This window comes from Cynocephalus volans, chromosome 7, assembly GCF_027409185.1.
Source record: "Cynocephalus volans isolate mCynVol1 chromosome 7, mCynVol1.pri, whole genome shotgun sequence".
In the NCBI taxonomy this organism is placed as follows: domain Eukaryota; kingdom Metazoa; phylum Chordata; class Mammalia; order Dermoptera; family Cynocephalidae; genus Cynocephalus; species Cynocephalus volans.
The window spans coordinates 14,495,050-14,522,391 of NC_084466.1; the positions used below are offsets into that span (position 1 = coordinate 14,495,050).

The 27,342-nt window shown below is 45.6% G+C and overlaps 1 protein-coding gene across 1 annotated transcript in view; it reads left to right on the forward strand.

The window, feature by feature from the left end:
- Nucleotides 1-27,342, forward strand: part of STK24 (serine/threonine kinase 24) — a 107,881-nt gene that overhangs the window by 61,155 nt on the left and 19,384 nt on the right. The window contains exons 3-5 of the mRNA XM_063102934.1: nt 17,913-17,969; nt 24,086-24,194; nt 24,449-24,606. Of these exons, the coding sequence (XP_062959004.1) occupies nt 17,913-17,969; nt 24,086-24,194; nt 24,449-24,606 (324 nt within the window). The remainder of the gene's footprint in view (nt 1-17,912; nt 17,970-24,085; nt 24,195-24,448; nt 24,607-27,342) is intronic.

Genomic DNA, 27,342 nt, shown 5'->3' on the forward strand with positions numbered 1-27,342 from the left:
CTCTGACTTTCTGGTGTGTCTTCTTGAAGCAAATAATTATTGGGTCCCTTAACCCTCTACTGGATGTGCCACAAGTCTACCAAGTTTAACTTTAACTTGTTTTTAAAAAACACTCTTAGTAAATTGGCATCTCTTGTTGAAAACCGTATTTGTTTGGCAGTTGGGTTAATGACTGGCGCCCCTAGAGCACATTTAACTGGTGTTCAGTTGTACCGTACTAAAAAAATGAGTGGAAAGTATCTCCAGTACTTTCATGTTGAGGTATATGAGCCCTTAATGATCTGGGATCTGAAACATCTTTCCCCACAGGTAATCCTCTCCGGTATTTGCTTTATAAAAATCAGTGGAATTTCACATACGTGAAGAAAGTGCTTAGGATTCCCAGTGCTGCCCTCTGCTTCCAGCAGCACCTTATGACTGTATGGAGGTCATTTTTGTGTTTGGGTTTGAAGGCTTTCACTCCCCCTTGATCACAAGATCCTGTTTCTAGGGCTTTAAGACGTGGGGTCACATGTCGATCTCACCCCCATCACTCACTGACTCATTGACTCCTGTGTTTACTGAGCCCTACTGTTCCGCTCCAGGCCAGCCACGTGGACAGGAACACAACAGCATGGGCCCTGCACCCAGAACTTCCTTGGGTGCAGTGAGGGAAAGAGATGGGTACCCGGGCAGCGTCACCCTGGATAAACGCTCTGGTGGTTGGGGCACAGAGGAGGGCACCCCTCCAGGACAGGAGAGGAGAGGCCAGAATTAGGGCAGAGGGAGGTGAAGCCAGGAGCTTCCTGGATCAGCTTCTTAGAGTTTCCAGCTGGCTGAGGGTTGGGGAGCTGGGGCGGCAGCTCTAGAGGACAGGCCCCCGAGTGGTTTCGGGGACTTGGACTGGGGCGATTGAAGAGGGAGGTAGCAGGACACTTGCTTAATAAAGACACCGAACTGAAAGAGGGACAAGGAAAGCCGAACTGGCAGCTGGGGCCTGTGAGGGAGAACACGTCTAGGCGGGCTGCTGGCGGGCTTGCCAAACCCTGCCAGGTGTGAGCCCGTCTTGTTCAGTGTTGGGAAACTCTTACTTTGAATGGTATTTGATCATAACTATCAATTCTGTCCATGTACCTAATGTTCACCATTTATTATTCAGAAAGTGTGGTTTTCTGCTCCTAAATTGAAAAAAAAATTTTTTCACTTGATAAATTCATGTCCTGAAAGTTTGACTGTGGTGGGTTGCAGCCTCTTTGCTGCCCCCAGGTTCTCTACCTGCCTCTCTTAAATGTTCCCAGCACCAGCCACCTCCACCTCAGCCCCTGCTGGCTGTGGACCGGGAGGGGGTCGGTGCAGGCCCCCGTGTAGTGGGACGAGGATGTGTGCAGATGTGGAGGTGGTGGCTCTCTGCTGGGCCTGCTGGGCTCCCACAGAGACCCCTTCAGTGACTCCACTGTGAGGCTGTCCCGGCAAAACCTACTGTAGTTCCTGAAAACTGAACCGTTTTTTAGTCACTTTGGTTAATTAGAGACTCAAGAGTTTTGAAACCACACAAGAGGTGTGAATAATGTGATATAAATATTGTTGGAAGCCTCTGTTGTGGTTTCCTTTTTTTTTTCCTTGTGTTCTAATTTCAAGTATAAGTAGTAATTTGAATGACTGGATTGGTTGTAGAAAGATAGTGTGTTGACTAGTCTCATGGATATGTATGTTTTACTCATCATGTAGTAAGAAAAGCTGTGGATTCTTAAGAATTGAGGTGTGTGGCTTTAAAAGTCTGGGTGTGTAATTAAAAAATGTGAACATCCTATTCTCATCTCTTGAAAATGAAATCTGATATCACTTCCACTGTATTTTATTAAGTTGGATGCCTGACACATCAGTTTGCTGAATCTGTTGTCATAATCGGGCTCCAGCGGTTGGTGGGGGTGGGAATGGGGGAGGAGTGGGCGAGGTTGGGAGGAGTTGCTGCACGAAGGGTCTCACAGTGACTGCTGAGCTGCTGGCTAGCTGATGGACAGTTTCAAAGGTAGGTTTGAGCTGTGACAGTGTTTTCAAAAGAGTCCCATCCTCGGAGATATTAGTAGATGCTACCTGATCAAATAAGATTGGACACATTGGGTTTAGCAAGTTTCTGTCGCAGTAGTCTCAGGTCTTTGGGGACTCTCTAAGGGAGATTTAATATGCAGCATTTCCTAAAAGCATTAAATTATCTCCCTCCCCTCTCTTTAATGGTAAAGTTTGTTTTTATACCAAGTCCATGACAGATCCCTGTTAAGGTAGCTTCTCTAGCTAATACACTTGGGAACATGAGGACTTAGGCGAGGCATATCTAGAAGCTCTTTGGTTATTATTCTGTGCTTAAGACAAGCGTTTGAATCTCTGAGCTCATCCTTTCCTTTCACCACTTTGTCCAGCAACATTAGGAGCAACCAACCAACGCCACGATATTCCTTAGTTTTCCAAAAATGTTCAAACATATCATACACTGATTTACTTAGCTCCTGGAGTCTTATAAGTGGTGTGTCCCTTGCAGTGCTGTTGTAGTGCTGCTGTAATGCCAGTTTCTCTATACTTCCTGCTGCCCAGCCCCTCTACTCTAGGGATGGGAGGAAAATGCCTCTTCCCTCTTTTTATCCAGGTAAGGCACAAGCCAACAGGTAAGTCAAGAGCCAGGGTTGGGTGATCTGCAGAACGCACTGCAAAGGTGAGTGGGGCTTGGCGGGTCTGTGGGCACAGCTGCCCCGTGAGCTGTGCCAGCAGGGCCCACTCCTCCTGAGCTGTCTATAAGCACCACACTCTCCTGAGTGAGCCACGGGCCGGCCCCTAGGGCCCACTCCTCCTGAGCTGTCTATGCCCCAGTAGGTCTTTCATTCCTCAAAGATTATGACAAAAAATTGAGGTAAGCAGTGTGAGGTTGGGCCTTTGTTTCATGAACCCTTGGTTTTCTGTGGGACATCATCACTGTTTTTATGGCACAGAAGTTAAAATAAGGGAACGGAAACATTGGTGCCTTACTTTTTTTGATCCAACAGGCAGGGGAAAAAAATGTGCGCTGTGAATTTTGTTCATGGTCCTCTTAGAGTTCGTGGAGGGAGATCATAATCCAGTCCCTAAAATACGTGGTTGATCTGACCTTGGTAAGTGCTGTGGAGAGAACTAGGGCAGGTGGGGCGTGCACAGGGCTGTGGTTTTCAATGGAGTGTTCAGGGAGCTTCTCACAGGGATGGTGGCTGTGGGACAGAGCTCTGAAGCAGTTAAGGAATGCTTCTGCCTGGCACTGTGCGTGACGGCCTGGCCTGTGCCAGACTCAGAAATGTGTTTGTTGCTTCTAGAAATGCTGATCCTATCACTGTTATACTCTAATTTATAAGTACGTTAAAACTTGGAAGGGAGAGTGGAATGTGTACCAGGAAATGATGTGATTTGTCCGTTTTACTGTCTGTTTTGTCACTCCTCTGGGTTGTTTTATTAGATTTCTGGCTGGTTATTTTAAACACAATTAATTTCAGAGTTATTTCCAAATGCCTGTCCTTTTCCCATGCTGCTTATTTCTATTTTTGCCATTTGTTGCCATCAATTAGTCTACTGTACTCTCTAAAGAAATGAGTTTGGGTTTATGATTCCACTTAAGCAGTGTGAATGTAATAAGTATAGTCTCTGAAAAGAGAAAATTCATGCAAATTTTTGTAAACATGATGAGACCCATAGCTTCTTTTCAGTGGTAATTTCCCCAGATGTTTTTAAGTTTGAGTTTTATTTCTTTGAGAACAGCCAAATTGTTGATCCTGAGTTGATGACACACCCAGAGGAGCCCCTGTTGGGGACATGGGGGGTTTTAGACTGATGGACTCTGAGTGTTGTAGTCATTGGTCTCTGGTTATGTGGAGAACTGGCAGCAGCAAGCCACCATGGGTCCAGCAACACTGCAACCTTTCTTTTTCCTTGCACAGGAGCCTCACGCCCTCCATTTGACGTGTTAGTGCAGTTGGAGTTGACTTTCTTTTTTGCATGAGAATTCCCTTCCTCTGTGCAGTAAACAAAAGCTGGATCCTTGTGACTTCAGTTAGGATTGTAGGAATTCTCTCTTCCACTGTTGCTGCCTTGCTGAGGCTTGGAAGTCATGTTTGTTTATTCTAAACACAAGGATGTCTCCAGTTCTCATGAGTGTGCTTGTCCCTTCCTTGTGTTGATGTGTGCTCACCCAGCCTGTGGGCTCTTGGTCCCGACAGTAGAGACTCTCATCTCCTGCCCTGCGCATGCACACACACAGGGTAGCCGCCCCACAAGGCTTCCTTTGCCACTTGGAAGTCCTCAGCTGCATCCCCCATTGGCCCTGCACAGCTGTGACTTCTGGGAAAGGGAGAAGCACATCTGTCTTAAAGTGATTTTTAGTACGCGGGTATTTATCCTTGTGCTTCTGGGGAAAATGGAAATGGTACATTCAGCCCGTGGTATCAGACTCCAGTGCAACCACGGGTAAAAGCAGAGCTGTTTACTTTTTTGGGAGGTGGACTAAACAGACCAGCAAGGAACTGTTGCTTTGAAATCACAAGGGAACTCATTTCATTTTGCAATCAATTATGGGGAAAAATTGTAGGCTCAGTGCGGAAGATAATATAAGAGATCTGCTTTGAAATGTTTCCAAGGATGGGGACTGTGGATTCCTTTCTCTTTCCTGAACACACTGTCCTAGCGTAATTGAAGAAAGTCCCTGAAGACATTTGGCAGCTCCATTTTATGTTTTTCTGTTCAGAAAGTAGAATGGAATTAAAATTCCAGTTAGGCTAAATATTTTACTTCTCCAAAAAGAAATTCAACTCTGTTTTCTGGCTAGTGTTACCTATCATTTAAAATAATTATCAGTTGTGCTCCTGGTTCTCTTTGTCTTGACATACACGTTCTACATGTTTAAACCTCCAACTGGAGTATCTAGACACAGCGGATGTATTGATAAAATAATTATGCCATATGCTTCCTTTTTTAAAATTTCTTTATTTCTGGGTAAACTTCTAAAATATGGTATGATACAAGAGAGCACACATCTTAGATTATGTGATGAGGAGCTGGTTAGTAAGTAATTAAGGAGAAGACTTATTCCCAGTGTGGTAAATAAACTCTCGTTCAATAGTCCCTCAGAACAGCAGGGCTTTCAGGCATTTGGGTAAATAAAGACATCTGCTTCATAATAAGAAAAATGGACTGCTGGACCCAGGCCCTTGTACTGAATCCTGTCTTTTGCTAACAAGGAGTTGTCGTGATTGTTACTGAGTGAACTGAACACGGTTTGCTAGGTGCTAGATGGAGCTGTTAGGTTGATTTCTCTGAGTGGGCAGTCGGCTGTGTGGATTCTTACCTGTTGCACCAGGGCCTTCCTCACTGAGGCAAAAGTAGGGCCATGGGTTGGTGGCGGTTCACGCTGTGGCTGGAGGTGGGGGCCAGGAACAAGTGTCTCCTCACCCACCCATGGGTCTTGTGCCCTTCTGGGCCTGTCGCCTGTGTTGGTGCCCTTGTGTTTACATGTCTGACCTGAGCACAGCTTGGCTGTTTTCAGTAGCTCTTGGTTAACAGACTTATTATAGATGAAGAACATGTCCGTGTAACCAACTGGTCACTCTGGAGTAGAATTGTGCAGAAAATAAAGGTGAATGAAGTGACCAAAAGGTCGGCAGAAAGAGAACCGGAGGATTCAAACACTGGAACAAATTCCCTCTGGACAGTCAAGAATTGAACAATCACAGTGAAGAGTCCCGCCCTTCAGAAAGCTGCTCAGCTGTATGTGGAATCCCACTTGTGCCAATGAAAATAGAAATATGAATTTGCCATCATGCATTTGCAATCCAGCGTTTGTTTGTGAATCTATCAATTTCATAAACTGCCCTTAAAATACTATTTACAGGCACTTCTTAAAAATTTTGCAAAATACCATAAAGTCTTTGTTCTTTTTCAGCCGTACTCAGCCTCTGACTTGGTCTCGTTTGGTCTTTTGGGCTGCGTCTTTAACAAAGAATTAATACTAAGTCATCAGTAATCCCTTCTCTCCATTTTTATGGTTTTTGTGATAGATATTTCTGACACGTGTTGCATATTGACCATTAAAATTTTCATCTAGCAGAAGGATGATCTTCTAAATATTAGAAATATTTCACTTTTGCAGAAAACATATTACTAGCTTCATGGCAAGATTATGGCATAGAACTTGTTTGACTTAACAGTTTATAATGACTGGCTACGATGCTTGCTCTTTAATGAGAACAGATGCATGAGAGGAAAGTCTCTCTCTCTCACCTCCCTGGGCACTTTTTTTATACTTCTCTTCGTTACTTCTTTTCTCTCAGATTTAAGTTATTTATGAGTGTATTTCCCTGATTACCTTGAAAGCATCTCTTTAAGTTTAAGCAGAATGTTTTTACTCATCTTAGTGTCTGCCAGAATTTAAGCACAGAAACTTCCCATGAACAGATTTATTATTGTGTTGTGCCAAATTTATGTTGATGGATAAGGGGAACCTCTCAGTACCTGTCCGGGGAGACTTTTTACACACATATGCACACGGACACACATGGCAGCCCCTGTCAAAAGAGACAGCTCTGTGCCATAAACCCCAACGAGAGCATTTTAGGGAATTCCCAGTGTTCTTTCCAATTTATGAAAGGTTGTTAGAACAGGAATTCTTAACTGGGCATAAGGGACTGGGGCATGTGAATTCCTCAAATTATAGGCAAACATTTTGTAAATTGATGTACTTTTTTGGCAGTCAGATTAGAAAGTATTTTGCTTACTGGAATCCTTTAAAAATGAACAGTCTGAATTTTTGTTGTGGTGGTTCTAGTTGTTTGGGCTTCTGACTCAACTTGAGACTGTCTGGATTTGAGTCCCAGCTCCTCTACTTCCTTGCCATGTGATCAGGTATCTTAATTTGTAAAAAGGGAAAAGACATTACCTGAGGAGGTAGGATTATCGGGAGAATCAAACTGAGTAGTCTTTATGATGATATTTAGTAAAATATGCAGTGCTGCTGCATTGTGCTAATGTAAAGTAGTGGTGGAGGTCATGCCCACTTGACACAGAGAAGGAAATGTGTTATTCTGGGGCTGTTCTCTTCCTAAGAAAGCCTGCAGCCACCCATTATGCGGGAAGGGGAGTGTGTCCTTCCATAGTCCTTTGGGGGACTTACCTGCCTCTCTGAAGCACTGAAGACCTGCCCATCCAGCCTGCAGGCTAAGTGCATCCTGAGAGTTGCTAGGGGTAGGGCAAGTGGTGATAGAAAAAGAGAGATTAAAAACAATTTAAATCTGCAGAGACTCTCACTCCTAACACGTTCATTTCCCAAAGCATCTTTTTTTTCTCCTCTGGAAACAGCCCTCTTTGGGCCAGTCCCTCGATCTCACTAGATGTCAGAACACCTGGGCAGGGAGAACTGCACCCTCCCTCTACTCAGAGTTGTCTGATTCTTTATAGGAACCGCCCCCTCCTCCCCCTCCTCCTCCTCCTGGATTTTGGTTTATGTTCTGATGCCATCCAGAAGTACTATGCTTCAGGATAGTTGCTGGAATGATCTGTTCCTTCAAGGTTTGAAGGGAATTACTTGGGGGAAAAATCATTTGAACCTCTTGCTGTTTGCTTATGTATACCGACGATGGTTTGACTTATGATTTTTTGACTTTATGATGGGTTTATCAGGGTTTTAAATACATTTTGACTTAATGATATTGATATTTTCTACTTAACAGTGAGTTTATTGGGAGGAAACCCCATTTTAAGTTGAGGAGCATCTACAGAGGTGCATTGATCCATTTCTTCGCCCACGATTTTCTGCCTGTTGTGCTGTTATCGGACAGTAGTTCCAGGATCTTGGTCAAACTGTGAAGGAAAATCTTTCATGGGACAAAGAGGAGCCCACATTGCGGCGAGCACCTGTGCAATGAAAGGAAAGGAAGAGGGACAGACAGTCAAAACATAGGGCTTTATTACAAAGTGAAAGCATGTGCAGAAGGCTGTGTGGGTGCCCCCATGAGTGAGGAACACCCTGGCCTCTCAGGGAGGATTTATAAGCTGCTCTGGGATGGGGATGTTTCTCTGTCCTGACTAAGAGGAGGAATATTTGGCTGTGGGGGAGGATCTAGGGTAATTAGGGTCTAAGAGGCTGATGCGAGGTGGCATCAGCTTACTGTCATGTGTCCCTGAGTTTCTCATGTTTTTTGGTAGCTGTGCAGTGGGGTCACTTTCCCCTTAACTTTGTCCTTTCTGGTCCAGTGTCATGGGTGGAAGGTCATATATTGGTCCTCTGCACTTTTGTTCCTGCTGATCTGCAGGCTCTGCGGTTTTTGTGAACTGCAGAGTTCCAGGTGTAGCATGCTGATCAGTAGGGTAGTTAAGCTGTTGTCATTATGGGTTCATTAACTGCAAAACAGTGAGGAGGCTAATGCCTATCCAGTCTGAATATTTGGAGCAGCCTTCCTGGGGTGTGTCCCTATTCTGTCCCGCTGCGGTTCTTGTTCTTGTTCTTTCTTGAGTAAATTTAATTAATACATTACTGAGAAATTATCTCTTTCATTCCAGATTTTCAAGTTTACTATTACAAAATTTTGTTGTGATGTATTTTATTTGCATTAAAAATGTCTATGTGTCTGTAATGATTTATTCTTTTTATTGCTATGTTTGCAGAAAAGTATGTTATCTATTTTTTTCTTGATTACAGTAATTGGAGGTTATCTATTATTTTAAAAAATACTGGATTTAGTTCTTATCCTGATATTTTTGATTAATTATACATGCATCTTTATTAATTTATTTCTCTGCTTTCTTTTTTTAAAAAACTTTTGTATTGAACACTTTTTTTTGGCTTGGCAATGAAAATACATCATGCTGTGAGTTTTCTCTAAATCTTTGGCTACATTGTATATATGTATGGTGTACACAGTATTTACGACATTAGTTTTGGCTAATTTGTAGTGATGGTTTTGATCTTTTCCTTTGATCTAAAGATTTGATCCAATAATTTCCAGTTGCTTTATTTTGTTTCTCTTTGTGCTCTTTCAATCTTATTTTAAGTTGATATTTATGTTATATCATCCTTTCTCCCATTTCATGTTTGTTTTCAGCCAAGAAGATTTTCTTTGCCTTGAAATACTTCTGTTCTGCTTTTAGGGCACTCTGGAAGAGCAAAGCCTGGGGTCCTGTTCCCTCCATCCCCAAGCTTATTCCTAAATAGAATGAACAGTCCACCTGTTCATTATTTGGGGATTACTGAAGGGAGTGCTGATGGTAGGTGGTGGAACAGGTATGAGGCTGGAGGAAGGACCCAGGGTCTCTACTGTACTCAAAGTTATGTGGAGAGAGCTGACGAGGCACCTGGCACAGGGCCCAAAAGGTCCAGACCAGCCAGCAGTTCCCTCTGTGCCCTCACCAAGCACGCCCCAGGTAGCTGTGCTGCACCTGTCCCTGTATTTGGCCTCCAGAGAACACGTTCTCATTCTCAGCTCCGCCTCTCCCTTTCATGTGGGAAAGACTCTTCACACAGTGGTGACAAATGATTTGCAACAGAAACTCCAGTTTTCTGTGCTTTAAATATATGGCTTGGAGCGGGTTAGAGATGCTCAGCTGCTGTGCGCACCTTCCTAGAGGAGAAGTCCTTCCTTCCACTTGGCCCAGTCTTGGTTTTCCGGTAATGCTTGAGGGAAACCAGCATTGCAGGTTTGGGTAGTTTCTAATGATCATCTGGGAGAGCTGAAGGCCAGGAGGCGCCCTGTTGACCGTGTGCAAGGTTTGACCCTGGGTGTTACTTCAGTTCAGCATTGTATGTCCCGCCTCACCCCCACCAATTGTGTTGTGAGATAATATAGAAGTTGAAAATGCAGTTCGGAACAGGGGTAGTGTATGGGAAAAGTGACCCACAGGGATTTAATGATAGCCTTTGATTATAGGGTCATCTTATTAACTAAGATAAGTGATAGGGGCTGAACTTTATTTACCTGGGGTAGTTTGCATATGTTCAGCACACCCCTTCAGTTAAAAATTTGGCAATATATCACTTGTCGGGGAGGAAAACATTTTTTCTCTACCTTCTTAGGCTCAGTGCCTGGGAGCTTGCGAATTAAACTGATAAAAGGCATGTTAACGGGAGAAAAAGGCTTATACATATATACATGGAGCCAGCAAAAGAAGTAGCTGGCTTGTTAAATGATTAAAGTTAGAAGCTTATATGCCTAGCTTAGAGGAAGGGGGAAGAAAAGGCTCTTATGAGCAGGTAGGCTTCTTTGGGAAAGACAGGTCTCCAGGAGAACAAGCAGGAGCTAAAGTGTGTTGATGCTATTTTCTATACAGGTATACATGGTCTTTCCCTCTCCTTCTGGGCATAAAACTCTCTGGAGAAGGAGTTTGTGGTCAATTTATTCCTCCTCCTTCTGGGAGTTGTCCTGCCCCAAGAGGGATTTACGGCAGCTTCATTTTCCAGAAGTCATTGCAGTCGCTGCTTTTAGTCAGACAAGGGAAGCTCCAAGAAGGCTTCTTTTTGCATCTGTTGAGTCTCAGGTGTCTTCAGCTTAAAATAATCTTCACACTGCCTCTGGGGTCTGAGTGTCCCCACAGGCTTGTTTTCACTGCGCCAGTGATTGCCTCTATTTTGGTCCTGGTCTCTCTCCTACGTTTCAAAAACCACATTTCCAGCTGCTGCTCAGGTGTCCCATCGGTGGGACCATCAGTGTCACAGAAGTGCAGAAAAGCCAATCTCCTTCCCCTGTCCACCCAGCTGTCCTCCTCCTGAGGTCCCTATTTGTATTCACAGACTTGTCTTTACCTGGGCTCAGAATACTGGAATGCTTTTGATTCCGGCTTCATTTCTTCCTACATGTGGCCCTCATGAACTCTCATCAGTACCACTTCTAGAAGGTCTCCTGGTCTTGCCCTCCTCCTACTTCGATTTTCAGATTGATCTTTTTATTTTCCTTTTCTGGTTACTTATTTCTGTGGGCAAGAGTTTTGGTGCTTCTGCATTGCTTATTAAATTGATACTGCATCCACTCATTCTCAACTGCTGTAGCTCAGCAGGATTGCTGACTTTCCCTGACTGTCTCCTCTTCATCTGTGTTGGTCAGAAGCACATGTCCTGTCATCCCTTCTCCAGGTGGGCCGTTCACAGCCCTTCAAGGTGCAGCTCAAACGCCACTTCCTTCCTGGAGCCTTAGCTGAGCTTTCTCACTCTGAATAGATGGGCCTTCCTGAACGCCCCCAGCATTCTGTGTCTTTTGTGGTATCCACCATGGGGTATCTTGATCATAATTGTTTGCCCACTTTTCTATTATCAAAAGTTTCTTAACATCAGAGCCTAGATTTTAATTCATTTTATATTCCCTCTCAGCAACACTGTGCACAGAGTAGGCATGTGTGTATTGGATCAGTCATTTAGGAAATTCTAGCGTCTGTGAGACAGAGGAATGATTAAGTAAGCTTTTTGAGGATGGGACATTGAGTGCAGTCGAAGGTGCTCGGACTGTCAGGGAGCCGCCCTGATGGTAAAATGAGGGAGGGTGGGAGGGGTTGGACCTCTCCCAAGTTCACAAGACTCCCAGTGGGCCTGGGGTTCAGGCAGGGGACACTCCAAAGATCATGTAGTCATAATGAAGTGTATGGGCACTAATTGTGTGCCAGGTACCACCTCAGTTCTTCATTAATGCCCCTCTGAGGTGGATGCTGTTGAGTCCCACATGCAGATGGGCAAATTGAGGCTGAGGACTTGTGTGTGTTGCAGGGGACGAGGGGAGGGGTGTCATAGCACCAACTGGTGAGGGACAGATGCAGGACTCAGCCAGGCCTCATGCTTTGTGTTCATGCATATCATCTGAGCAAAGAGGTGCCTTTAAAAAAACCCCAAATATGTATATTTTATATTTATTATTATTGTTATTATTATTATTTTACGTTCAAAGATGCTGCTGTGGAACAATGGGAGTGGGGTAGGGAAACAGGTGGCGGTGGGGGGCGGGCCGGCTCCGGCCAGCACCTTCACTGGCCTGGTTATGGAGGGCAGAGGGCAGGGGCCTGGCTGGGGCCTGTGGGTTCTCTGACCCCGGCTCATGGGCCCAGGGGACTTGCGGTGGAGGGTTGGTCATCGCAGGGTTTAAAACCCATATTTTTAAGGAATCTTGTGACCCAAATTGTTTTAATACAACCTGCTGCATAGTTTACACATCTTGGTCTCAGCCTCGTGTTACAGTTAGTGGATTTGGAGGCCTCTGAACGCAGTGCGAATGCAAAGCAGAACCTCCTTTTCAAATTCCTGCTTTAAAGATCTCGTTCCTTGTTAACTGCATGGAATCCCCTTTCTCATTTACCTTTTTTAACCTTTCTGTAGTTGCCTAATGTCTGTCAAGCCCCCATGAAGATTGTTAACGTGGGGAGCCCCAGCTTTCAGTCACCAATTCGGGGTTCCTAGGAAGCACTTCCACACAGTTCAGGGCAAGTTTGTCTGTAAGTGGTATCATTGATGTTGTGTCTACTTTAAATTCCACAAGTAGAAACTACCGAAAGTAAACATGAAGACAAATGGGGAAAATGCTGAGTTTGCAGCTCACATCACAGAAGGCTACTTCCCTAATGTATTAAATGCTCCTCCTTTAAAAAAGGTCGGCAGCCCAGTAGAAAAGTGGACAAAGGACCTAAACAGACTTCACAGGAAAGAAAATAAGTGTGACTCTTCAATATGTAAAAATGTTCAGCTTACAGGAAGAGAAAGATAACAAAAACTCCCTGAGATGCCCCCCCCCCCCCCCCCCCAGCCACTTAGGGATTGACGACTGCCTTAGTTTGCTAGGGCTGCCATGACAAAGTGCCACAGACTGGGTGGCTTAAACAAATTTATTTTCTCACAGTTCTGGAGGCTGGAAGTCTGAGATCAGGGTGTCAGGAGGGTTGGTTTCTTCTGAGGCCTCTCTCGTTAGCTTGCTGATGGCTGTCCTCTCCCCGTGTCTTCACATGGTTTCCTGTCTGTGTGTGTCTGTGTCCTCATCTCTACCCTTTTTATAAGGACACCAGTCATGTGGATTACAGCCCACCCTGATGACCTCATTTTAAATTACCTCTTTCAAGACCTCTGTCTCCAAATATAGTCACATTCTGGGGTACTGGGGTCAGGACTTCAACATATGAATTTTGGGGGTAGGAGAGGACCAATTCAGCCCATAAAAATGACCCCCCCCCCCCAAACTGTGATTACATGGTGTTGGCAAAGTAGAGGGGAAATTAGCAGTCTTGTCATTGCTGGAGGCAGGATGGGGCACCCTCTTTGGGGAGTAACTTGTCAGTATATGTTAAAATTCAAGTGGATCTCTTGACCCAGCAGTTCTATTTCTGGAACCTGGCAAAATGGCCCAGGTGTGAGGTTCTTCGTTGACCTGTGGCTCATGATAGTAGAAGAATGGAAACAACCTAATGTTGGCAAGAGGATGTGGGCTTGTTATGGTTAAAAAAAAAAAGTGGTTGAGGACCGTCCTTAATGGATGGACATGGAATGCTCTCTAAGAAAGTTCAAATCAGAAGCAGGGTGTATAACAGTGTGTGTGGAATGCTGCCATTTGGGTAAAAGGAAGGAAAGATTTTATAGGTATTTGCTTTGTATATACATTAAACATTTCTCCGATGTTACTTGTGACACGATGATAACTTGGGGTGGCTAAGAAATTGGGTGCCAAGGGTGGGAGGGAAACTTCTCACTGTATACGCTCTGGCACCTTTTAAATTTTGACTCCTGAATTTATTTATTGAATAAATATTTTATTTCCCTTATGAGAAAATTATATAATAAGGTCATTTGTAACTTGCACTGTTTGAGGTTATTTAAAGAATGAAATTATTCTGACTAAATTCCTTTTTGATTTGAAGCCTGCTGGTTTATTTTTATGGGGAATGAATGCTTCGCCAGTCACGATTTGGAAGGTTTCATGTGGGCAGTGACAGTGCCTGGTCCTTCCCTAAGAACAGGCCTGGCCTGGCCTTCCTCCTCAGATCCTCCTGCCGCAAGGCTTCCGGTGAGGAATAATGCGGGTGAATCATTGCTCTAGATTTCATTTTGCTCAAACTATCTAGTGTTGTTCATTGGGTTATTTTCGTTTACTAGGTTATTTCAAGGCATTTATGAGGGATGCTGTTGATAAAGCTAATAACACTTTGCATTTGTTTAGTGCCATGAACTTTGCAAAGTGCTTTCACATTCATTATCTCATTTTATTGTCTCTTGAACTGTGAGGTTCAAAGCACAGGTCTCATTACCCTGTTTTTATAGACGAGGAATCCAGAGCTTATGGGCTTTTTTAGTGACTCGCCTGATGTCTCCCGGTGGGTTAGTGGTGGTCTTCCAGCTGGATTTTCAGCGTTCGTGTAAGACTGTGTTTGCTGAGAATATGGAGATCATCACTGGATGGCGCTTCTGGTCTAGTAACCACTTGAGGATTGTTGATGCTGATCTATGGAGTTCAGTGTTTCTCAACTGGAGGTGGTTTTGACCCCCAGGGGACATTGGCAATGTTTGGAGACATTTTCGGTTATGGGAACTGGGGCATGTGTAAAGCCAGGGATGCTCCTAAACACCCTGCAGTGCACAGGCAGCCCCCGCCTGCAGCCTCAGAGTCCGTCCTCGCTTCCCAGCGTGTCCACGAACTCCCTTCTGAACACGGAATTTGAGGGCTGCTGGTGGTAGCAGTGATTATTTGGGTTCATGACTGATGGCAGGTTTCAGGGACCTTTCTTGGTGTGTGTGTTGAAGGTGTATCTGTCCTGCCTTTGAGGTGAAGTGCTTCAGTGTGTGTCAGCACCAGAAGGGACTAAGTAAGGTCTGCCCTTTGCTCTGTTCCTGCTTTCCCTAATGTCCACAGCATCCCTGGCCTAATCTGAACAGCGAGGTGGCCATGCTTTACTCTCTGCACCCAGCAGCTGGCTTATGGTTCAGGAATTCTGGCAGGAAGGGGAGGAGCAAAGCAGGGCCCACAGCTTCAGCCCAGACCTTGGGACACAGACCAGAAGGAGCAGAGAATCGCAGCGTACAGAGCGATGGATTGGTCCGGGGAAGGAAAGCCCTAAGGGCCTGCTTCTCAGTAGTGGTTGGGTCACTGTGGGCACTAGGAGGTGGGGGTGAGTGGCAGCACCAGTGTTCTCTGCAGGAGGACGGGATGTGCCCTCTCTCTGAGGCAGGGATGTCTGCCTGTGACCCCCTGCCCCAGCTGCCTTGCTCTTCCCCCTATTGCCATGTGAGAGAGGAAGGAGGAGACCGTGGTCCTTCACTTATTAGTTTGTTGCCAGCTGTTGTCCTTTCGTGGTTGGTGGCCATGGCACAGGGGCAGAGTAGAGTGTGGGAGTTGGGACTTGGTGGAGAGAGCAGGGGCTCCAGGCAGTGGCAAAGCCACTGTCCCTGCTTCGCTCCTGTGTCCAGAGGGCTTTGCCCAGTTTCCCGGGCTGGGCCGCCTTTCAGTGGCTAGGATGATTGCACATACAGCAGGCTGAAAAGCAAGTTTAGCTGATGGTGGAATCCACAGTGATAGTGTTTCCAGTCCCATGCTGTTGCTGCTGGTGGCTCCGGGGACACAAACCAAGCAGTAGGCTAGTCATGGGGCCTGGCCGAGGCATGTCAGGAGCAGCACCCTGGGACTGGCAGCAATGTTGCCACCCCAGTGTGTCTGCAACAGGGAGCAAGGTGGGTAGCAGTGGGCAGGCTGGCCTTTCTCATCTTCCTCCCAGGAGGGAAGCCTTCATCGTGAGAGAGGGTAGGGAATTAGCCTTTGAGCCAGAAAGCATTTAGTTGTTCTGCTCCTGCCTACACGCCCCAGGAAAATGGGTCACTGCATCTTGTTAGGACTCCCTTAGAAGGAAGAAGCAGTGCGGTTAAATTTCGTCTTGTTTCCTTGGTAGGTAGGTAGTTACCTGCCTTGCTAGGTAGATTTGTGAAGAGCACAGCGAACTGGAGGAGGATGGGGCTTTGTAATGACAGTGGCTGAGGGTATGGTCACTTGTGTCATGCTGTTTCAGGATACTCAGTCCCCTAAGTCAGCAAAAGACCATTTCCCAGGGTGTCCTATCGCACAGCTAGCTGCCACGGAGAGAGGAGACAGGGGAGGGGGCCTCCCTGTCTGAGCTTTATCTTGCTGGGAACAAGCTTACTGCCCAGAAAATAAAAGGAGCTGAGTCAAACAGCAGCCACCAGAAAGGGAGTGGGAGTAGAAACGTGAAAGTTCCAAGGCCCCTTAGGAGAAGACAACTTAGTTTTCCCGTGTCATTCAGAAAGATACTGTTGTTTCTCTGGAATAGTCTGTTCCTTCCCATCAGACGAGATGCTTTTGGCATGCCTGGGAGGAGCAGCATACACACTCACCAGTGAGCAGGTATTAGGAAATCTGCACCTGAGCATGTCTGTGAAAGGAAAGGAAGGCTAAAGAATGCTCTTTGTGATAGGAAGTTTCCTTCAGAACCAGGGGATAAGTGAGTCTTTGCAAGGAGGCACCCATAGTGGTTATTACATGGTTACTGAATGAGCAACATTTTATACCTATGAGGTGGATCTCAAACATATCATTCAAGGCTTCAGTGCCTTTTCAAACCTAGACCAAGACTGCCTTTGTTATGTTAGTAATCAAGGGCGTTTACAAGCCTGAGAAGGTGTTTTACATACATTAAAACCTGAACTGTTTATTTGGACTGTCTTAGAATTAACTCCAGGTGGCAGAATTTAGTTTGTTTTCAGGGGAATTTACTTGACAAATTCAGCACATGCTTCAGTGTCTCCCTAAGTGAAGATACAGTTGACATAAGCTACCTTTCCTTGGTTACAGAGGACCACAGTTAACATTTGCTTAGCATGTGGGGTGCTGTCCCTGGGCATTTTAGTTTGCTGTTAGGTGAAAAATACAGAGAAAAAAATCTGAGATAAAAATCAGACCACTAGATGCTAAAGTAAAGTTTGCTAGGGCATGGGGAGGGAAAGCAGGTGAAGCATTTTCCTGACTTGAGGAAAGTTGCAGAAGCAGAAAGCCTGGGAAATGGGGACACACTCCAGAAGAGCAAGGTTGCTCAGCGTCAGTGTGTGAGAACTGCACAGGGGCTTCCTCGGTATCTGTCCTGAAGGGACCAAAGAGCCTCGGAAGTTTGTTTTGTTTTTTTTCTTTCGATGCATACAGATGCTACCATAGAGTATAGAGTATGTAGTTACACGTGCCAGTGTCAGCGCACCCACGACCCCACCAGCACTGTGACGGGATATACACATGGCCGTCATTTCTTGGTTGCCTGCTGTGGGCCAGGCACTTTGATCAGCACTCCAACTTCGGGGCCCTCAGGTTGTAAAGGGGGAGCCAGGGTCCAAACCCTGGCTGGCTCATCCACAAGCCCTAGTGTTCCCTAGCACCCCACCAACTACCTCCCTCGAAGAAGTGGGTGGGGATGTTTGCTGGTTTGTTTTCAAGGGAGTAGCACTTTGGGATTTGTGTTGGAAGTTATACGGCTGAGGATCTTCAGAAGAGACGACGGAAACAGACACAGTTGGGCACTGTGGCGAGCAGGGCTGAAAAGACAGCACAAGTGTTAGGCCGGGGCCTGCTGTTCTGGAAAGTGCCCTGAAGGGGAGAGCACAGAAGTGTTTGGGGGTGTTGGAAATGCTCTTGGTTGTCCTTCTGAGATTCTGGGTCAGAAGGTCTGGGACACGCTCGATAGAGGAGTCTGCTGCAGGGCCCCTGAGCGACCTCCCCAGCTCCCTCTGCAGTGGGAGCGGAGTTTCACTGCACGCTGGGCTTTGTTGCACAGAGCTCACATTCGTGTGCTTTCCTTGCTGATCATGTCTATAAAAATTTCTAGTTCCAAAATAATAGCAAAATGTACTCTTCGATTAGTTAAAATAATTTTTTTTCTGCTTTTATTTGTTTTAAAAATAATTCCCTCCTTTTTTGTTTTTGCAGGACACTAAATTGTGGATAATAATGGAATATCTTGGTGGAGGCTCTGCACTAGATCTAGTAAGTATTATGCAGGGAAGGATTCTGCCTGGAATTATCTTACCTGAGAACAGTTTGTTAGCTTATTTTCCAAACTGTTTCTGTTAACTTTTGTAGAATTGATACCCCAACATTGTCTCATAAATCAGATGGTAACTTAGCTTCCAAAGTAAGTATATATTTTTGATTTGTGGTTACTGAGGTCTGATGTCAGATGTCGGGACAGTGGACAGGCCGACGAGTACACACCTCCATGTGGCCGCTTGCTGATGCTCAGGGCGCATTTGTGCTGGAGCTGGCCGGCACCAGCATCGTCTCCTTCTCTGGACTCTCCCTTGAGTGCCATTCACGGTCACCTGTCCACACAGGATATAGTGGAAGCTGGATGGAGGGCGGCTTTAAAGGCAGTGTGCCTTTTGCTTGTGTAAACCTTGTTTCCTGTTGGGCTGTGATGGAATGCTCACAAGTGACCCGCATATCATAGGCATGGCTTAAGGAGTCCCTAAAACACAATATATGCAAAAAAAAAAAAACAAAAAACAAGGGTTTTCTTTAAAGAATTCACACAGTTCTTTGACACTCAGCATCTCACTCCCACTGTGGTTATGCAGTAAAATCAGTGTATTCAGCACTCTATGCTAACCCTCCTAAAGAGCTGGACAACTGGTGATTGCAAAGACAAGCAGGATCTAGTTGTAGCATTGGAGGGGGTTTTGCCAGATAGAAAGTTGTCAGGATAATGGGTCTGTGGTTTTCACTGCTGGCCAGCAAGAGCTGAAGGAAGCCATGTTTGTTAGCAGTTGTAGTCTACACAGATTTTATTCAGTAAGGAAAGAAACCCCCCTCAAGAGAAAATTTGTTTCTCCCAGTAATAGGAGCAATTGGTAGTTTTTTTGGAAGGTGAACTTCTAAAACTGTATATATTCATAGAAGGCTAATGTACCCAATTTAGCAAATTACATACTGTTAGAAACCATAAAAACAGTTGATCAAAATGGTGTTAAAAAGGAAGATTTCAAGAAAAATTTAATGTGGTATAAACAATTATATTAAAACAAAAGTACAATAAAACAGCTGGATAATTTTATGACTTGCTTTCTTTTCTGTGAATGTACACATTACACAAAAAGCTTTTCATTTTTTCATTCTTTTGGGAAATACTTCAGGAATGTACAAAATTACCTCATTTTGTATAATTAGATTCACAGTTATCTTAAGTGAATTTCATTTGTGGCATATATAAAGTTCTTTGCAGGGACTTTTTTTCCCTCCCAACATTGAGTCCTTCAAAGCAGCAATTTTAGTCTCTAAATGCTTTAGTGTATTCATTCTTAATGATACAGTAATTTAATTTATTTGGTGGTAATTTTCTTTGGAGCTTTGAATTAAAGTCTGTGGAATTTTAGACATTACGGTTGGAAGGAAGTATAGAACACTCCACTTAAAAAAAAAAAAAAAAATCCCGTATAGTGTGAGAATCCCAGCAAACCACCGTACACCTTGCATATAAATAGCTCTGGTGAGAAGAAATAAGCATGCCTTTTGGGATGTCCCTAGTCCTGGGGGCCACCCAAGACCAAGCATCCCAGTTAGCTGTAGAGCCAGGCTTGGCCCCATGCTGGCCCCCACCTCCATCTTCCATCCCTTTCCTATTTGCTCACCCCAATCCCTTACAAAAGAGGACACACTTTAATTATGGGGTATGTTGAATGTCGAATACTATTAGGCTTATTTTGAGAGGGTCTGTTACATGTTTATAAAAGGTGTTAAAAACCAAAATATTGTCGTGTATAAAATTTGATACCATATAGCTGAATAAATGGATTTGAGGGACATTTCATTGAGAGCTTCCAACCTGCTTTTGTATACTGTCTCTGTTGACAGGCACTGTGCTGATAGTTTGTGTATGACTTTGTAGGGGGCACCATGCGTGAGGGCCTGTGGGGGGAAAGGTGACTGTGGGTCTTGTTCAGGGAGCGTGTACTGTGGTTCTCCAGAGCACGAGGCTGTCGCTGGCTCTTTCTTCACCGTGTCCTCTCTAGATTCATCTCTTCTCATGCACTCAGTAATGAAGATTCGCAGGGTTTCAGTCTGCTCAGAGATCCACAGCTCACTTTCTACAGGCATCCCTGTTCTTGGCCCTAAGTGTGTGTGTTTTATACAGTTTGAATTACAGCGTAGTGAGATTTTCTGTTCTGCCTTTTCTCACTCTACATCATTATCAGACCGTGTTACTCAAGCTAGGAGACATTAGTTTAATTCCTCCCATTGCATCCCAGTGACACCTTAGCCTGGGACAGGCAGGTGGCCACCCTCCACCCAGGATTGCCTTTTGAGTATGTCTGGTAGTGAATTTTGGGGGCTTACTTTTAACTCTAGAATTGAGGTTCCTAGTGGAAGCTCCACCAGGCTGGGACGTGGGGCAGAGATGTAGGTTGCCGGCACGTTCCCCCAGTTGGGGGTGTTTTTGAGCTGGGTGGGGAATCTTCTTGGTGCCAGGCCTTTCTCATATCCACTCCACCAAGCCCTGTCGAGGTGCTAGCGACTAGCTTCAGAGCTGAGGAGAACTGAGAATGTGATCCCCTTTCCAGTTCACAGGTTCTGAGGTGGCACCAAGAGAGGGAAGTGACTTTGCCCCAGATTAAAGATCAGTCGGCCTCAAGACCAGGTTGAGAATCCTGATCTTTCTCTACTATGACACGGCATATAAATAAATCCTGGGCCACGAGTATCAGACAAAACGAAGGATGCAGCGAAAGGGCTCTGTTACTTCACGTTTGGGACTAACCAGATCTGCTTCTGTGAATTGCTGAGGTGGTGTCCTGTGGATGGACCACCCAGTCCTCTTGCCCCTCACTCGCAGAAGGTGAACGATGCTGGTAGAGGGGAGGTGTCCCTTAGGCGCTCTCTCCCCCTCTTTGAAGGTCCTGCATCCTTTTTGACTTTCAAAAAATGCACATTTGGGATCTAGCATGAAGAATAGACAACATAGCCTAGTAAGAACCATGAATATAAAATAGGTGCATTATTATTTTGAATGCATATATTTGAGTGTGCTCAACCTGTTTTTTGGTTTTTGTTTTTAAGAAAATCAATAACTGTAAATGTTTGTAGGATCCCCAAGGCCACACTGAGGAAACACTGGGTTCTTTGGAATATAGTTTGAAACCCACTTGTGTCAATAATCTCAAGTTCCAGCTGCCTCTAGGGTGCCACTTAGGAGAGCATAATAAGTATCAGGCAGCTCAGGACATTATAACTTACAGTGCAGTAGATTTTTGTAACTTAGTGGGTGAAGCCATTTTTCAATTGGAAGATGCTTGTGTGCGTACTGTGTGTCAGGCACTATGCTAGCCAGTGGAGGTTACTGCCAAGGACCCACCAGGAGAACGTCCCACTCTCATGGGGAAAATGCCTTCTCATGGCACTTTGGGAGGTGCTGAGAGAAAACAGCAGGGCCAGGTGAACTGGGAGAGTTGGGGTGAGGGTTAGCAACAGAGGGCCTGGGACCGAAAGGCTGCAGCTGATTGAAAATCAGAGTTATTGGAGAATCCAGGGGGACAGCCTTGGAGTCTAATTAAGAAGAAACTATACTACCTAGGTAGAGTTGATTGATAAACTTAAAAGTGAATACACCACATAATTTAAAAAAACGAGATGGCATATTCATTAACTCCTAGGCCAAGCTGCTGTCATAGCGGCCCCAGGACAGGCTCAGACAAGATAGAAACGGCTTTTCCTCCACGTGTAGGGCAGTGGGCTCTGCTCCACGTGGTCGTCAGGGACTGCCTTGGTGGAGGGCTCTACCATCTGTACCGCCACTTCCTGCATGCAGTCTCGAGCCACTGTCCTCTCCAGCTACCATGACCGGGAGGGGCATATGTCACGTCTGCTTGCGTTCCACTGGCGAGAGCTTAGTCACACAGCCACAGCTTGCTGCTGCAGAGCCTGCAAGTGTGGTCTCTTTGGGCAGCCATGTGCCCTATTGATAGTCCACAAAGGACATGGTGAGGGGAAGTTAGAAGTTACCTATAGGTGGGAGGTAGTCTACATTATTTTCTTGTAGTTTTCTTCTTATACCTCTTAGTGCTGCTAGAAATGGCAGTGATGGGAGTGCTAGTCTATGCCTCAGAGTACTTGGCTCAGCCTGGTCTGACCCACAAATGAGCTCTGTGGGTTGGGGGAGAGCATTCTTCCATCGTGAATTTTGATGCCCAGAGTTTCCCCCAAGTAAATAGAGTCTGTCTCTTTTCTCCCCTGCCCAGTGTCCTCCACAGGCATATAAATTAGTGGTGGATGGTGTTCCGGCCAGATTTAGAAGGGCACAACCAGGCTTATATCAATCACAGAGCCAGCTCTTAATTATCCAGGGGAAGATTTCCAATTCATTTTCCTCAGCTCGTTTTCTTATCTCCCGTTGGTAATGACACCAGGCTGCTCTGCTGTTTCTTTCCAGAGACTTGGTAATGGAAGGGAGGATAATGGAAGGGAGGAGGTGGTTAAGGCCAAGTCTCGCCGAACGTGACTGATGATCTGCTTGGGAAGAGACTTGCGGAGGAGGAAACGGCCCCGCGTGCTGCAGCGGGGCCCGGACCACTGGTGACTCCGTGCTGTGCTGTCACCAGAGCGCACTCCAGAGTCTGTCCTCTGCCCCTGTCCCCTGGTGATGAGAGAAGAGTGTTTTCCTCATTTTGAACACTATAACGTCTACATTCTGTGAACACTGAGAAGCAGATATGGAGAGAGCAGACTTACCAGGAGGCAGGGTGTTGCAGACTGTGTTCTTGGGATCAGTGGTTTAGTGCGTGTTTCTTGAAAAATAAGACTCTTGGTCAAATGACCTGGGGAAAAGTTAGGTTTTGTGGAACAGTGTGCATCATACTGTTTTAGTCTGAGGTAATTTTTGGACAACATCTTAATTAGAATTTGGGATAATTCCTGGCAGGCTGGTGGGTCCAAGCAGTTTGACTCTCTGAGGATAGAATATGAGGTCAAACCAAAAATGAGCAGAGCCTGCTCTGGCATCTGTGTGTGCAGAGAGTGGGGGAGAGTTGGGGTGCGGCGTGGCCCACATGTCCTTTCATGTCCTGCCCAGCGCGTCCTGCCCGTAACCTGGAAAGGCTGAGTGTTGGGCGAGGTGGCCTGGGAAGGGCCCCCGCTCTGGGGGTTGTAGTGAGGCCTGGGCAGCCTGTGACGGGCAGGAAGCCTGCTCGGATGAACCAGAAGCAGTGCTGGTCCCCAAGCCTCGGGGTGTCAAGCAGGGCATCTCACCGAAGGCAACGAGACACACAAAGAGAACCGTCAGGATCTGCCCAAGAAAAGGGAGAATACCAGTCAGAGGAGTGTCTTAGCTGCCTTTGGTGAGTGTGACGGGGTCGTGCCTTCCTGTTGGCTAAGGGTGTGAAGTAGGCTTATGATGGCATCCACTGTCCCATCTGCAAGCGTGATACGGAGCACCATCACTCCGGAGAAACTGGTCTGCATTATTAGACTCGGCCCCTCTTTCAATGCTTCTGTTATTAGTCTTTTAGGGACTGTTAGGTTGTTTTGCTGATGTAATTTATGTGATTATTAGTATGAGTGAATCCCCTGGCGGACTTACTCTCCGAATTGAACTCTTCAACCTAATTTTGCTTTTCTTTTAAAATGGGAATATGCTCTTTGACCACTTGTGGTTTTAGTTACCAGGGGTATCTACTAAGATAACCAAATACATTAGGACACATCTGGGTGCTCTTTGTCCTAGCATGCATGGTGAGTTTCTGGGCTTTTTGTTTCCTGGACTGAAATCTTCCACAGGGACCCTGCTGTGCCCCATCCTGCCATGGCCAGAGGGGCCTTGCAGGTCAGCTTGCAGGCCACGGATAGAGCCCACCAGGGGCTTCTCCTTGGCATGACTTTGATTCTCAGCTGCCTTTGCTTCATTCAGGAAAGTCACTTTCTCTGTTTCTTTGTTTTTTTCCTGGGTCCTTTGATAGATTCGTATTGTTTGGTCAAAATATCAGTTTTAAGTGAAGGAGTTTTTTGATTTTAATTATTCTTGTCCATTTAACATGGATATTGTCTCTGTTTTATTCTCTCAAACTACATATAAGTTAATTATGTAAGTAACTTTAATAATTTATTTTTCTTGTTAGTTAGAACCTGGTCCTTTAGATGAAACTCAGATTGCTACTATACTAAGAGAAATACTGAAAGGACTTGATTATCTACATTCAGAGAAGAAAATCCACAGAGATATTAAAGGTAAGAGCACATCTTGTTTTTATTCCTTTAAGATTCCTGGTGTGGTAGAGTTAAACGGCACGTGTCTTCTCAAGGGGGGTTGTCCTGCACCTTCAACTTGCCTGGCTTGGAGGGGGTCTGACAAAAAGCGTAACCCTTCATGCCTCTTCTTGGGCACGTGGTCTAGTTGGGAGAGAACGCACTCTTCCCAGAATGACAGTGGTGAGGGCGGTATGGTGACGATGTCAGGTGGCATGCTTGGCTTTCTTTTGCAGCTGCCAACGTTCTGCTCTCTGAACATGGAGAGGTGAAGCTGGCTGATTTTGGAGTAGCGGGCCAGCTGACAGATACCCAGATAAAAAGGAACACCTTCGTGGGCACTCCTTTTTGGATGGCACCCGAGGTCATTAAACAGTCAGCCTACGACTCCAAGGTAAGGGCCTGTGCTGTACATGCACTGGGTCTGGGGGGTTTCTGCCTTTGTTCGTTAATCTTATATAGCTTTTCTAATTGGAATGAAGTGGGTAATGTGAAGTAGGTCGTAAATGTAATTCTCCAACTGTTTTAGTCTGTTTGTGTCGCTATAACAGAAATACCTGAAACTGGGTAATTTATAAAGGACAGAGGTTTATTTGGTTCATGATTCTGGAACAGCTGCATCTGGCACGGGCCTCAGGCTGCTTCTACTCATGGTGGAAAGTGGCAGGCAGCAGGTACAAGCAGATCACATGGCGAGAGAGGAAGTGAGAGAGAGAGAGAGAGAGAGAGAGAGAGAGAGGTAGAGAAAGAGAGAGGTGGCGGTGCCAGGGGTCTTTTAAACAACCAGCTCTCGTGGGAACTAATAGAGCGAGGACTCACCCATTAATCCCCTCACCTAGAGACAGCATTAATCCATTCATGAGGGTTCTGGCCCCATGACTCAACTCCCAACACTGCCACATTGGGGATCAGATTTCCACATGAGTTTTGGAGGGGACAACACATCCAAACTCCATCACCAACCTTGATTATAAACTTCTTTCTGTCTCCTGCTGCATCATTTGATACCCTTTATTTACTCAGCCCACAATTACTGTGGTGTTTGTGTTTTAGCTTAGACATTGTATGTTTGGTGGTAGTATGTGTTTGAAGGTGGATGTGGAGGGACAGGAGGACCACGGTGGTGAGGTGTGGAGGGGAAAGTCTGCGGGGGGGAGGGGTCGGGAAGCTGTGCGCAGGGGAGATTGAAACCCAAGTGGAGTGTCTTCTGGGAAGGCCTCGGACAGAACTCTACAACTTTTAAGAGACATTTCTCATTTCCCACAAGAGAAACAGAGAGAGTCCTTAGAAATGTAAGAGCAGAATCAGGAAAGAGCAGTGCATTTAGTGATTGCTACAGATTCTTCCTATCATATTATTTTCAGTTCTTAATTAGGATCCTTATTCTGGGAGGCTCCTTATCAATTTAAGACAAAATGATAATCCTTTCTCCCAGCTGCTTTTACTTGTGATGTTATGTTCTCCTAGTTTTTCCTGTATTTTCTTCCCTGTTGCCCTTCAATTTTGTTAAACCTTTTAGTATAGGCTGAACCTTTTAGTATAGGCTGAAAATCCTAGGGACTCTGCTCCTGTATCTCTGATTTAACTTCCATCTTCTGAAGTCTGCTCTTTTCAATGGCCTGTACACAGTAAACACTCCATGATCTGCAGAGAATTAGCTTTCCTAAGCCAAAAATTTCTGAGCAAATATTGAACTCAGATACATTTACAGGTCAAACACTGTCTCTCTTTAAATGGACATCTTCTCAGAATTCCTCAGACTTCCCACCTTGTTAAATCCAGAACATGAAGCATAGGATGGGTAACTCCCCTGGGACCTATGGTCCCCACTGTATGACATTCTGGCTGAAGTCTCAGGTGTGCCTGGTTCCAGCATGGGAGAGGAAGACCTGGCTCTGTCACTGTTGAATTGTAGTGGTGGCTGTGACTTCTGCAGGCCTCCTGGTTGCCTTGGCAGCCACTGGCCAGTAACCGATTAGTAGACTTTCACCCTCCCCAAGATTACAGAGCTGCTGGTCTTGGTGTGACTGTTGGTGGTTGTGCCCTGTGCTTGATGGGTTACCTCCAGGGCTACTTCCAATCTCTGCAGCCACTTTTGCTGGAGTCATGTGATTTGAGAACTTGACAGAAACTTATGTGTTTAGTCCATCCTCTTTTATTTTAAGCTGAGGCCCATTTATCAAAGTTCATATGTCCAGATTTTGGTAGGGCTTAGACTTGAATTCACATTTCTAACTCATCTGCTTACACCACACTGATCATTCTTTTCTTGGTCTCTGTGGTAAACTCACTGATCCGCCCTGGTGCCTGCTTCTCAGGACCCGCCTGTGTGCTCAGTTCTGCCGTCGCTGCTCGCTTCGCAGTGTTCCTGCAGGTGCTGTCCTGGTGGCCCGGGCACCCTCTCTGTCTTTCTCCCTCATGCAGGTCCTTTCCAGGCATTGGCTTTGCCGGCCTTCTTCCTGGAGCTCTCATCAAGGTCAGAGGGATCTTATCTGATGGGGAGATGGCGTTAGTAGATGAAAAGACGCTCACACGGGAACGCACGCTGGGTTAAGGATGAGATAGCGTGAGAAAATGCCACACTTTTTAAAAAAATTAGCCTTTCACTTCTTTACCTTTTACTCTGGTTTGTGTCAAAAGCTAGTTCTTTCATTTGCTTGGCTCATACCCAGCAGCTCTTAACTGGAAATTATTGACTTTCCAGGTTTGTTGATTCAGAAGGCTTGGAGAGTACAGATCAGGGTGATGTCTGTCTCCGTATTGTACTGAGGTTATCAGGAGTGGGGTTTCAGGGGTAAGGCCCCTGCCCCCCATTAAGTGAGGCTCTGGGCCAGCAGCTCTGATGCTCTGGAGGTGCTCTCACCAGCTGTGCTGCTCTGTCTCCTACTGTGTGCACTCCTTCAGCTTCTTTCCAGTTCTCCCTTCTGTTCCTGCTGGCATGTGCTTATGGACATTTCCCTGCCAGTCTCTGCATTACAGATAAAGACCTGATGCCTGGGGGTGTTGGGGTTCTGCTCCAGCAGTTATGAAAGTGTACCCAGCAGCTCCGTCTCGGGTACATACCAATCCTGAGGAAGAGTGGGCTGGGAGAAGGAGTGGAGTGCACCTACCTCGCTGGTATCTTCATCTC